This window comes from Haplochromis burtoni, unplaced genomic scaffold, assembly GCF_018398535.1.
Source record: "Haplochromis burtoni strain Fernald_Lab_line unplaced genomic scaffold, NCSU_Asbu1 Contig_407, whole genome shotgun sequence".
Classification (NCBI taxonomy): Eukaryota; Metazoa; Chordata; class Actinopteri; order Cichliformes; family Cichlidae; genus Haplochromis; species Haplochromis burtoni.
In genome coordinates this window covers 362,164-375,439 of record NW_024582768.1, presented here as the reverse complement: position 1 = coordinate 375,439, position 13,276 = coordinate 362,164, and the positions used below count along the sequence as shown (strand labels likewise).

General features: G+C 39.8%; 1 protein-coding gene across 7 annotated transcripts in view; it reads right to left on the bottom strand.

The window, feature by feature from the left end:
- The window catches only part of rasgrf2a (Ras protein-specific guanine nucleotide-releasing factor 2a), a 46,308-nt gene extending 33,683 nt beyond the window's left edge, over window positions 1-12,625 (bottom strand). For 2 of the 7 annotated variants that reach the window (XM_042213008.1, XM_042213005.1), the window contains exons 1-2: window positions 11,659-12,625; window positions 3,070-3,176 (exon numbers count right to left, since the gene is read on the bottom strand). In XM_042213008.1, coding sequence (XP_042068942.1) covers window positions 3,070-3,176; window positions 11,659-11,949 — 398 coding nt within the window. In that variant the 5' untranslated portion in view covers window positions 11,950-12,625. The remainder of the gene's footprint in view (window positions 1-3,069; window positions 3,177-11,658) is intronic. The other 5 variants (XM_014340823.2, XM_042213007.1, XM_005944598.3 and 2 more) reach the window with 3 other exon arrangements.
- Window positions 12,626-13,276: the final 651 nt, after the last annotated feature.

Sequence of the window (13,276 nt, the reverse complement as noted above, 5' to 3'; positions counted from 1 at the left end):
TATTATTGTAGGATCTACTGTACAATATAAAGCGCCTTGAGGCGACTGTTGTTGTGATTTGGCGCTGCATAAATAAATTTGAATTGAATTGAATTAAGCTACCCTTCATAACCGGACGAGTAAATGGTGGATAGAAAGTAATTATGTACTTACATGATGGATGCAGGTTGCTGATGAACTACAAGGATAAGTTACTTTAGTTGTTGTTAAACTGAAGTGTTAAGCAGTTATTTTATACTTTTAGTGCAAGTTTTCAAGGAAACCAATACCTAGACTACTTTTGTGCTTACATTTGGCTTATAGTATATTGCGTCATGGATATAATATCATATGTAAGATTAAAACAATAATCAATGGTAAGACTTTGAGCAGTAATGAAGGAGTGGTCTCTAACAGACACGTTGATGGTTTGGAGGAAATGATTACTGAAGTTAAATCAGAATCAGTATCAATCAGGCGGAAACAAAATTAGTATCAATAGTATAGATAGTATGTGTGATGTTTATGAGTCATTTCTTTCGCAACTGTTAAAACCTCTGAAGAAATTCATGACGTCATTTAGTTAAGTTCCAACAGAGCTCTGACTCTTGGCCAGCATGGCTTCAGTGCTAGAGAGAAAGGTTTTTCTTATTTTTTTCAATCAGTGAGGAGTAGTACGGCTTCTTAGCTTCACAGTTGGCTTTTTTATAGAGCAACAAAAGCTTTTTTCCACAAAATAAAGATCTTCTAAATTAGTGAGATGTAATTTTTTACGCGTTACTTATGGGTTATCTACTTTAAGGTTCACGTTGAGACTCTAAAACTACCCTAGCCCTCTGATGCATAGTGGTCACTGGAGTGGACAGCTACTAAAACGTACATATCTCTTTAATGCATTGGTTTCTATGGTGGAACTGCATATTAGCCTCTAGGCGTGCTCTCTGCTGCCATGCTCCATTGAGGTCAATTCAATGTTCAGTTAGTGCAACTGCAAGTAAATTTCCTCTTAATCAAAGATGGCAGACAAACTGTCACCCCTGCCGACCTCTGCTGGCATATCCTGTCAATCCTTCTATGCTAAAAGAGCCCAACAGGTAAAAAAAATATGATGATATGCAGTAACATCTAGGGAAGGATATTATCTGTTTGGAATAAGAAATTGTTATGTCTAATATATAGAAAACTATGATGAACCATGTGTCCAATGAAGTGGACATCATGCATTACCCACTATATTTTTTTTTTCTGTTTTGGTTATGAGTAAGCATATAATTGTTACATTTATAAGCTACTCATTTAAAATATATATTTTTGTGCAGATCAGCTGTAGTTTGAGTTACTATAATAATTATTTTATCATATTTTGTAGACTTCAAATGCAGCAAAGAATAAGGCAGCGTAAAGAATAGTCCAGGAAATTCCATCCAGCTCCAGTGATGATGATTTCATTGATGAGTGCAGTGATGAGGAGTTCAGTGATAAGTCCAGTGATGATGAGAGTGGCTGCCAGAGCAGAACAGAGACATAGGAGCTACGGATGATGAAGACACAAACAGTCAGGATGCAGAAAGTGAGAACGATGAGGGGCAGGATGAAGAGGAAGGTCAGCATGATCAGGGAGCTGTGGGAGATGGGTACATGGCACCTGACCATACTCAAGCCCGCAAAAATATTTGGAAAGTCCAAGACAATGACTTTGATGGAGACTTGCCTCCTTTTCTAGGAGAGTGGAAATTGAATGTGGAGGGGAAGAATCCCATAGATTTCTTCAGACATCTGTTTCCAGCAGATCTAATTGATAATATAACATACAACACCAACTTGTATGGGAAAGAACTGTCAGTAACAGGAGAAGAGATTCACCCTCCAAAAATGCAAAAGAGGAAGACCCAGTGGGACCCCACAACCCGTGAAGCGGAGAGCAGTCACCAAAGTAGCCTGTGAGGTCAGGTTTGCCACAGGATATCACTGGCCCCAACTGACCGAGGTGAAAAAATGCAAACAGATGCCATGATGTTGCGTGCACACGGAAGACCAAATACATCTGCATGCAATGCTGTGTGCCATTGTGCCCTGGATGCTTTGCAAACATTCGCACAGCCTAGCTGTGATGAACATAGAAGTGTTCGGAGATGCAGAGACTAAGATGTCAGTTTGTGTTTTCTTCCAGCATGCTAATAAGGGCTTGGTAATACTGTCCTGCATCGTTATAGAACTGTGTAGACTCAAAAATGTTTCTCTTGTTGGAGATAGTTTGCCATATTCAGGTGTAGGATTCACAGCTCTGTTGATTGGTTTTGTTATTTACGTCTAAACATTGGGGCCTTATGAGTTGAAAGTTCCAAAAAAATTGCTGAGATGTTTTTCAAAGGATACAAGCAAACAAGTGTTTGTATATTTACAATAGAACACAAGGTAATTAGTTTTTACAGTAAATTCACAGCATTTCATGCTAAGTGCTCGGGCGCATGTAGTCCACTGGAGTGGACAAGTTTCTAACTTTATAAAAAAACTTATTTTGGGGGAAAAAAGAGTTGGACATTTTTTTTCATGTCCTGAGAAGAATAAAAGCACTTAAGAAAAAAAGCTTGACCAAGGCTTTCATAATTCATGCATCAGAGGGCTAGACAGGTAAAGCCGTCTGGTGCTGGTTTAGCTCAGTGGTTGAGCTGGTAACCATATGTTACATGGCCTGAGTGGAGCAATGCAGGATTGAGTCTGACCTGCAGCCCTTTGCTGCATGGCTTTTCCATCTCTTAATAATAATACATTTTATTTAAAGGTGCCTTTTAAAATACCCAAGGACACTATACAGAACAAATGAGACAGGCATAAAAACAGGAAATAAACACACTCTTGCTCTACAGCAGGTATTTTTCAGAGTTTTATGCTACATGCCCTTCCTGATGCAACCAAGGGAAATTTGAATCGCTGGCTTAAATTAAACTAAAAACCTTTCACTTACAAGGAAATATCTAAACCACTGCAGTATGGAGCCATTAGAAAGATCAAGTCGTATACAGATGAAAATACATAAATTACAATATTTTATAACATTGTAAAAGAGTGAAAACTCTTGTCACTTCATACCTGGCCTGCTGGATGCCCCCCACCCATTCATTGCAGTCCAACTCATCCTCTGTTCGCATCTCTAGAGGTTTCTGCCCATCGTGGCCAAAATTGACCATGAAGTAGTACTATGTGAAAGAAAAGAGACAAAAAGTAATGTGACTTCATGCTTGGAAAAAAGAGCTCTAATCTTAGGTCAGAGTATTTTTTTCAACAGGTTTATTCAGGCTTACAATCTAGACAATGACAGAATTATTATATGTTTTTAACTCAAGTTTAATGAAACTACATTAATGTATGTGTGCAACATACAGTCCAAATCAAAAGATTAAGACCACTTGAAAAATGGAAAAAGAAATACTATTTTGCGTGATTGGATCTTAACAAAGTTCCAAGTAGAGCTTCAACATGCAACAAGAAGAAATGGGAGTGAGACACCGACACGCTTTTAATTTCCCTTTTTAATTTCACTTGTCTCGTGAATTCTTGCTTGATGTCATTTTTTGTTGCTATTATCTTTTGTTTGTTAAAGGTCTAGTGTTGGACACATAAATAATTCAGTGACAAGGCCAGGAAACAGTCCAGATTTCAATCCAGCTGAAACTCTATGGTGGAAATCGAAAGAAATTGTCTTTGACAAGAGTCCTATAAAGTTGATCTCTCAAAAGAGAAAACTAGAACCAGCTTAAATATTATTTTTTATCAGTAAGTAAATGCCTCAAAAAGCCACTTTCCTTGTATGTCTCAAAAATTAGAGTTTTTGTGTCAAATCTGTTATTTGTTTATTGGCTACAAAGTACAAAAGATGAATGAACATCCTCCAGCTGCGGTGATAAATTCCATAATTTAAGCCAATTGTTATACACCTTTTATACACGGACTAATGAAAATAACTGTTGGCTGCAGCCCTAAGGAACATCCACACTTGGTTCACATTTTCATATTCAGCTTCCTCGTCAGAGTTCTTGCCCCAAGTAACAGCACAGAGAGCACAAGTAACACTAAAATAGCACACAGAAAACAGACCTGCTTCCTCATGAGTGGAGGTGATAATTGGAAGAGTACAAGGACTCCACTTCAAAATGAGAATTAGTGCAAATAATACGAAGTACATACAGATGCACTTACGCACATGCATCTGTAAAGATGAGGACAAAATGATTAGTATCCTCCTAAGACCTGAACGCTTCCACAGCATGCATTTTTAATTTTACTTTGCTATTTGGGCTGATTGGCACCTGATGAATGTAAAAACAAAGAATTACCACTTCTTTTTTTTAACCTAATTTTTCTTTCTAATAAAAATGAGATCTACATATGAGGACATTCGTTTTAAATTTTGATAGAACAGTGGCAGTATAATGTCCTCGTAAGTGGATATCAGGCCCTTGTAGAGAAAAATTAAGTATTTTGGTCTGGACATTCCAAAATGTCCACATCCCAATAGGAGGGTATTACCCCTAGTTTTGTCAAAATTTTCAACAAGGGCAATTCTAAACATACTAGTTTTCTTTAAAGTATTCTTATTATTGTTATTATTATTATTTCAGAAAAAAATTACTAGGGTCAACATTTTTAGCCCATGAAAATCTTTTCTGTGCAATGATGTTCTTTAGCTTGGTTATCTCCACACACAGTGTAAAACTTCAGCAAGAGTTGTCACTTAAGAAAGCCACACAGTACAGAACTCTCCTGGAAGAGGTTTGGAGTAAAAGATTGCAAAGAATCAGGAAAGAAAACTAGAGAAAAATGTGTCTTAAGACCCTTAGAACAACTCCCAAGACTCGAGCAAATGAATGAGAAAGTCGGGAATTGTGTTCTCAAAGAAGACAATCCCTAGAAACCTACACAGGAATGGCTGCACAGAACAGAAAACTACACTTCAAAAGTATTTCTTATCCATTTACTAGATGCCTATGTTCAAATTATGTGATTTTCACAAAGGCGTTGATAAGGCTTGTACTTCTAGAGACAGGCAAAGATAAAGTTGTAAAATTATACCATGACACCAATGAGTACTTTTCATGAACATGGGCGTAATTTTCACTGGCAGCATGGTGGCACGGTGGTTAGCACCTTTGCCACACAGCAAGAAGGTCCTGAGTTCAATTCCACCATCAGGTCTTTCTGTGTGGAGTTTGCATGTTCTCCCCGTGTTTGCGTGGGTTCCCTCCGGGTACTCTCCCACCGTCCAAAGACATGCGGCTTGTGGGGATAGGTTGATTGGATAATCCAAATTGTCACTAGGTGTGAATGGTTGTCTGTCCCTGTGTGTTGGCCCTGTGACAGACTGGCGACCTGTCCAGGGTGTACCCTGCCTCTCGCCCTATAATAGCTGGGATAGGCTCCAATGCCCCCTGTGACCCTGAAAAGGAGAAGCGGATGGATGAATGGACCTCGTGTCCACATATACGGACATCACATTTTTGGTTATTTAGACCCGAATACTCAATTTTGCTCTACAAGGGCCTGATATCCACTTACGAGGACATTATACTGCTACTGTTCTATCAAAATTTTAAACGAATATCCTCATATGTGGATGTCATTTTTCTTAGAAACAAAAAGTGGGTAAAAGAAAAAATCTGGTAATTCTTTGTTTTTACATTCATTGGGCCCCAATCAGCCCAAATATCAAAGAGAAATTAAAAATGCATGCTGTGGAAGAGTTCGGGTCTTAGGAGGTTAAATAAAATATGAAGTAGAAAAATGCAAATATAAAAACAAAGCCAGCTGTGTTAAAGCAAAACTATATCAAGCTAAATCGTTTCAAGGCTGAATAAGCTAATCATAAACCCACTTCAACTTCTGGTTTTTAGTCATTTTACTTAGTGCTATTTAGTGCTTCTGCAGCAATTGTGGCAGCCAGCATGACTGCCGAGGACACTCAGCAGATGAACCTGTGCATGTAAAATCTTTAAAATTTAAAAAAAAACAAAAACGGTCATTGTAGCGGGGCGTGGCCTGTGGTGCCGTGCTCTTGGGTGCAGGGAAGGCAGACGCACCTGCAAGGCATCCACAATCATGCCCCGCCATCTTAAATATGGGACTGCGTCCTGACTCGGGGTTGGTGGTGTTGATGTGGATGTGCACAAAACAATAAAAATGTACAGAACACAACTGGGTCCGCCGTGGATGTTCACAGTGGTGCCAAAACCCAGGACGGGAGGCACGGCAGACCCAGGACTGGGCCAGAAGAATGAGGAGCTGGCCAGAATGGTGGCCGAGCTGGCGGCCACGCAGCAGGAGCAGGTGGTGGTGGTAGCACGCCGTTGGCAGGAAGAGGGGCTAGGGATGCCAACTGTCCGGGCCGATTCTCTCTCCCGCTCGCGGGGGGAGGGGAGCAGGATCAGCCGGATGGCTCCCTGGCCTGGCGATGGGGGTATGTGCCGGGGCGTGGCCTGTGGTGCTGTGCAGGGAAGGTGGACGCACCTGCGCGGCTTCCACAATCATGCCTCGCCATCTTAAATATGGGACTGGGTCCTGACTGGGTTGGTGGTGTTGATGTGCACAGAACAATAAAAATGTACAGTACACAACTGGGTCATGTTCACAGTCATTCATTTGTTTGTGAAGCTAGTTTTACAGCAAGGTCTTAATGGAAAATTTCAAAAATAAATAGAAATTTGTTAAGGATTCTGTGAGCTCACAATCAACTATCCTGTGAGGTCGCTGGCTGAGCCCCTTCTGCATTTAGAGAAAATGTCTCCAGGTTTTCTCCCACTTTGCCTCTGCAATCTAAGGCTGAGATCTTTGCAGTTTTAGAACTCTGATCACATTTTTCTGAGTATAATCTGGATGTATGATTATAATTATGCACAGGGTTTTTGCTGATTTTTTCTTTACATTAGCATTAGCTGGCCATCCAGTTGATATAGATTGCTGCTGCCTCTGCGGTAAAAGACTGCCTAACTTCTCATTTTAAAGTCAATTTGTTCTCTTTTTGTGTCGTTTCTGAAGACAACAATACCACCATTGACTCCTAAGCTTATGAATATGCTGTAATATTTAAGCTCAGTAGGGACTTCTACTTATACATATTGCAGGCTAAATCTATTTTTTACAAGTACTTATCGTATTTAAGTTCACTGGGGTATTTGACAAGGGTATACATAATTTAGCAAAGACACAAATACAAATCCTGACTCCACCTGTTCCACTTTATGCATGAATACAAGATTCTAATCCCTTTAAATCATAGTGAAAATCCATCCCATATCACATTTTCAAATTTCATATTTTATTTACAAGTTTGTTTGTTTTTTAAAAATGCACTAAGTAAAGTATGACAGGAATGAGCCCATCATCAAATACTCAAAAAGCAGTCACCAGTAACTCAATGCATGTTTTAGTCCCTTTTTTTTTTTTTTTTTTCATTTGTCATATCGTTGTCCCTTCAGCTGTTTGCTAAACCATACTAATGAGGTTAGCACATGTAACAAGGAACAGCAGTTCATCAAGACTTGGATTTCATAATACACCAAACTCCTTTGCATGGCAGTTTTAGGAGTACTTATCCATTTAAAAGCAAAAGACACACAAAAATAACCTTACAGTAACCTGAAAACTTTAGCATGTGTCTAACTACCTTAGCTAAACCCTGTATTTCAACATTTCACATAAAATAACTTGTATTGTTGCATTTGTCATAAAAAAATAATTAAAACTGAGCTTTAACACACACCCCTGTGTTATATTTTACGGTCTTACCAAGGTTCTGTTAGGATGCCTGGGTCGTCGACCCAGGGTTTTTGAGTTTATGATATTATTTATACTGTCTAGTTTTTGGTTTCTTTGAGTTCTGTCTTTTGGCTTAGGTCTCTGTCTTCTTTAGTTGCTCTGTCTCCCCTATCACCCGCATCCCCTTGTCTAGTTCGCGTCTATGTGTATCTTAAGTTCCTATATCCCCGTGTTCAGTCAGTGTCTGTGTCTGCCCTGTTCCCACGTCTCTGTTCCCTTTGTAGTGCCTGCTTATGAGCCTGTGTCTTTGTTCAGTCTGTGTTATGTGTTTCCTGTTTTACTTTGAAAGTCCATGTCTGATGTTAATGTGTCTGGTTTTGCTTCCTCTTGTCTCGTTAGGCCTGATTTGCCCCAGCTGTGTTTCCCTCCTGTTACCCATTCCCTGATTGCTCCCTCTGTGTATTTAAGCCCTGTGTTTCTTAGTGTCTGTGTCGCGATCTACCGTTTACGTTGCTGTGTGTTTTGCCTGTCCACCGGTGTAAGTTTATTTTGAGTTTTTTCCAGTTATGTCATGTTTGCGTTCAGCATTAAAGCTGTTTTTGTTTAAGTTCTGTCTCCGGAGTCTGCACCTTGGGTCCTATTCCTGCCTGCACACAGCCGCACCTAACAGGTTCCACACTGGTAAGCTCATAAACATAAGGGACCCTACGGGCTCAGGAGAAAAAAAAATACAACAAAACGTTAAAAAAAGAATTATCCAGGAGTGACACAAACTTTCAATAGGCAATATGTTAAAAGTAGAAACTGCAGAGGTGCATTCACATGACAAACTCTGTTTTTTATTTAATTGAATTCAAAATAAATTGCTGTTTTTTCTCAAGGACAACTTAACCCAATACGACTGCAGAAATTTGTACATGGTTATGCACTAATTTTCCAGGAAAATTACTATTTTATTAATTCAGAGAAATACGATAGATTTTCTCTGAGGTCAGGCAGTAGAGATCATCTACCAATCCGGAGGTAGGAGATGAATCTCTGGCTCCTCCAGCCCATACATGGGTATGTTACTAAACTGAGTTGTATTTAAGTCATTATAGTCTGTATTTGCCAAACATTAAGTCCTTAACAAAGTCACAACCCTCTAATCCATGAGATATGGGTCAAATAAACATATAAATTACTTGCTGAATATCAGTTTTTTCCTTTCCTATGTCTGACAATATAGTTTGCTAAAAGGGTGCCACAGAGAGAAAGCAGGTCTGTATAGTAATGATGTAACAAAAAGCGGGTGAGGGACACTTGCTAGCATGTGTCGGCTACAGACCAGAGAGGCTTAAGGGCTTGTTTGTGTGCGTTGGGGGGTAGGGTGGGGGTTACATAACCATCAAGGCTTGTGCAGCATCCTTGCATTGCTAATGCGGCTTCCCCGGTCACAAGCCTGCTTTAAGCACAAGGATAACAATAAGTGAGACGAACAGACGGACAGGGACAGACAGAGTGAGAAATGGGGAGCTGTAAGCTGCCTTGCCCTGCATCGAGCATCACCGCGTTCACTCACAAAAAAACACTTCATCAGTCTGCTATGCACAGATGCAAACATGAGAGCTCCCGCTTACAGCCAGGACCACTTTCAACACGACCTGACCTGCAGGACAATGGTGCTGTATTACTTCCTTCGTCTCTCTTTCACTCACAGAGCACTGAGGACATAAGCTGCGGTCTGGGCTACTTTTTATACTATGCAATACATATTTGTGTGGTTTTCACAACAGTTATTTTCATTACTGAATCATTGTCTTTAAATTATATAAAAAATATAATAGACATTAACTATATTATTAGGATGTCATTAAAATCTGTTTTTCAAAGATAATATCATCTGTGTATAAAGAGTATAAATAGTTTTATTTAATGTGTAATTAAATAAAATGTCAATAAAATGTCAAGGTAATTACAAAAACACCTTTGGGACTGAGAAATTCACATGTACCCCACTCAATTCATTATTAAAAAGTGTTGAAAGGAAGATGAAGCAGTGTGCTTGTGTCACACATGGAAGATTAAAGTAAATATTTAGTTGATCTGAGCTAAGGTAACTTCTTGTCTCATTTTTTGGCTAACATTTCAGCTGTCCCAGGTTGTAATAAGTAGCTGCTGTTTGTGAAGAGAGGCCTTCGTTAGTTAGAAAAGTGATTCATAAGCACTAATTCTAATAATAAGTCAGGTAAAGTGGTTATAAACTGGAAACCGATCTCAGTGTTTAAACACTCACAGAAATAAAACACAACACAGTGTTTTTGTGACATTTAGCTTGTTTCTGAACTTAAACTGACATGAACAGGAGTTAGGAGTTATGATTACTAAACTCACTAATGCAACAATTATGAATGCTCAGAAAACTAGAAAAAGGGAATATTTGATGATTTGTATTAAAAAAGACTACTAAAAAACTTGATCTCATGTTATTGCACTTTTTAATGCTATTAAATTAGCAAAAATGCACACTCATTAAATGATCAACCTACATTGTGGTTGTAAAAATAGATTTTATTAAAGCTCAGTTACAAACAGTTTCTCTATTCCCGAATGTCTGTCAGTATGAGTGGATCTCCCTAATATGGTCCACACAGTGCACAAAAGGCCCACTTTCCATTTCTAAGAAGCAGCCAATCAAAAAAGGCAAGAGGAAAAGAAGAGTTGCGGGGCAGCACCCAAGCTTTGGTTATTTTGAACTCTGAATCATCCAAAGCTACCTTACTAGAATCCAAGAATAAAAATATTGAGGTAGAAATAAGCATTACAGATCAAGCATTATGATCAAACACAGGATTTACATCACAACTTCACTGTGCAAACACATACCAAGGAAGACTGTGCCATATTTAAAATACGTACATTGTTTTGGACTTTTTCACTTAACTTATTTTGAAGAAATTACACTAGGTTTTGTTGTTATTTGGTTACACGTGTACCATACTCATAGAAAGGCAGTAGAGTACAGTAAAAGGTAGTCTCCCAATAGCACAGGTAGCACTAGTGCGTAGCAGCATCCATGTGTGAGATGCAGTTGTGTTGACTTGGTATTCAGACAGTGACTGCAGGCAAAACAACGAGCAAGGATGCTATTCTTAGTCTAGCACAGCATCATCCTAGAGCAGTACCACATGTCGAATACAAACTCACAAACAGAAAGTATTACATATTCACAGCAGAATCAATTTTCATTATTTAAAAACACACTAGTGTGATTTTTCACATTTAGCCTTTAGCCTCAGTTAAATATCCTTTCAAGAAAACGTCCATATTTTCATATCTCTGATTGTGTAACGTCAAACTTACTGTATGTCCCATTTCACCAACTACCAACTTCATCACTATGGAAACACATCAGTCAAGTGGCACATAGGTGAGGCTATAATGGGCAGCAGCATTAGCATTAAGCATGGTGAGAAGGGGGAAGAAAAAAAAGATCTTTTAGTTGCTTTATATTTTCCTACTACTAACTATAGTACAAACGGTTTTAGCAATTATTTTAATATTACTCGACAGTTCATTTTAGCCTCTTTCAGCTCATTGTTCTGATTTATAGATAAATTGGTGATTCTAAATTGCCCACGAGTGCGCATGGTCTCTGTGTTAGCCCTGCAACCGACTGGCCACCTCTCCACGGTGTATCCTGTATGTGGCAGGAGTATCAATAGTATCAAATAGTATTTAAATAGTGACAGAATTATTTTACTAACTAAAACTGCTATACATAATACCTTCTGAATTCCTGCTAGAGTTTTGGGAGGGAAAATAAAGAAACGCTGAGCAAGACTCATGACACCGTGTATGTGTGGTGAGGACTTTTTAAAGGGACTCAAGAAAGACAGAAATGAAAGAGCAAAGAAAATTGACGGTTTTTCACGCTAAAAGCACGTTTACCGTGGGACGCACCTGCTGCTTCTCAATAGCATCCTTGCTGATGGCGGACACTTTGGACGCCGGTGCCCTCTCGCATGTGCATCCCTCCAGCAGGTATATACCTGAGGGCCGTGCGCTCTGGTCGTTCTCGAAGTAGAAGAGCACATTCTGGTAGAGGGCGAAGTACTTCTCAGCCCAGCGACTGTTCTCTGTGGTCTTCTTGCTCAGGTAGCCGCGCTTGGTCCCCTCTTTGCGCGCAACCACTGACAGATACAGAGCGTGGCCCTCATTGTACCGCACGCTCTTCTGCATTATGTTTACACTGAGTCCTGTCCTTATTTTGGTTCCAACTTCAAAGAGCAAACATATGTATCACATCACGCATCCTCGATATCGCTATCGTTATCTCTACCGGATGGATACTGAAGAGAAAGTGGTTAACATCTCATCTGCAGAAAAAGGTAATCCAGGTTTACCATGGCATAAAAAGTTGGAGAGTGCATCACTCTTACCAGACTGTCAAATACACGCTCCAGTGTCAGCTGAACCGTTGAAAAGCAGCACCGCTTCAACACATCTCCATGCTGCAAAGTTCGGACATGACCTAGAAAGCCAGTGTGTTTCTGTCCTGGTGGTTAAAAAAATGAGGAAAACGACGGAGTGTGTAGTACCGCCAACAACAGCACACAGAAATAGACTCAGTGAACAGACGGTGAAAACAGAATCACGACGGACATCAGCGCTAATCGGCTTTGACATCAACTTAGATCGCCGCAGCCCGCGCGCTGCTCTCTGAGCGCGGAGCCTCGCAGGAGTTCCATTTAAGCAGCGCAAACCAAAGTGCACCAAAGTTTACACACCCACAGTTTTACACAGCACACGTTTCGCTGTGAAAAAACAAAAAAAAGAAGTCCCTGCTGAGGAGGGCTGGTTCCCGCTTTGCTCAGGTCCAGTTTGTTGGTTCTCTCAGGTGGATAGTGATATTTTTCATGAAATCTGCCCCAGGTTTGGTATAAAATTGTTCGCAGGTTTGTTGACATCAAACTTGGGGATTTTTTTTTACTCAGCAGTTTGGATCTTGGTGCCCATATTAAACCAGATAAATCTTGTAGCCTACTTTTTTCTCCAAATGCCTCTTTTTGGTTTTTGATGACCAAAAGCAAGCAATTTTATCAAAACAAGAGACCAAAGTATATGTAAGGTGTATTGCTATTAAGTGTGTGTGTGTGTGTGTGTGTGTGTGTGTGTGTGTGTGTGTGTGTGTGTGTGTGTGTGTGTGTGTGTGTGTGTGTGTTGGGGGGGAGGTGGAGGTCCGTTACCAGCTATTTCAGCCTAATTTTGTTACATTTACATGAGCATTATTCCCTGACCTCTGAAATCAGCAAGGAACCTAGAGTTGGTTGTGTAACAAAAATTCCAGCAGATCAACCGTTTCAAACCAGGCTGTATTGGGGTTTTTGAGACAAACAGCACACGTTAAAAACCCATGTCAGTTTGAACTTCAGTTCATTTTGACCATGTCTGTGGTTCCTATACCTAAACTGGTGCCATGTGTGGCTGATTGATGTTTATGTTAGGGAGCAGTTGATCAGGTATACCTAACAAAGTGGCCAGAGAAATGGATATGTGCAAATCACAA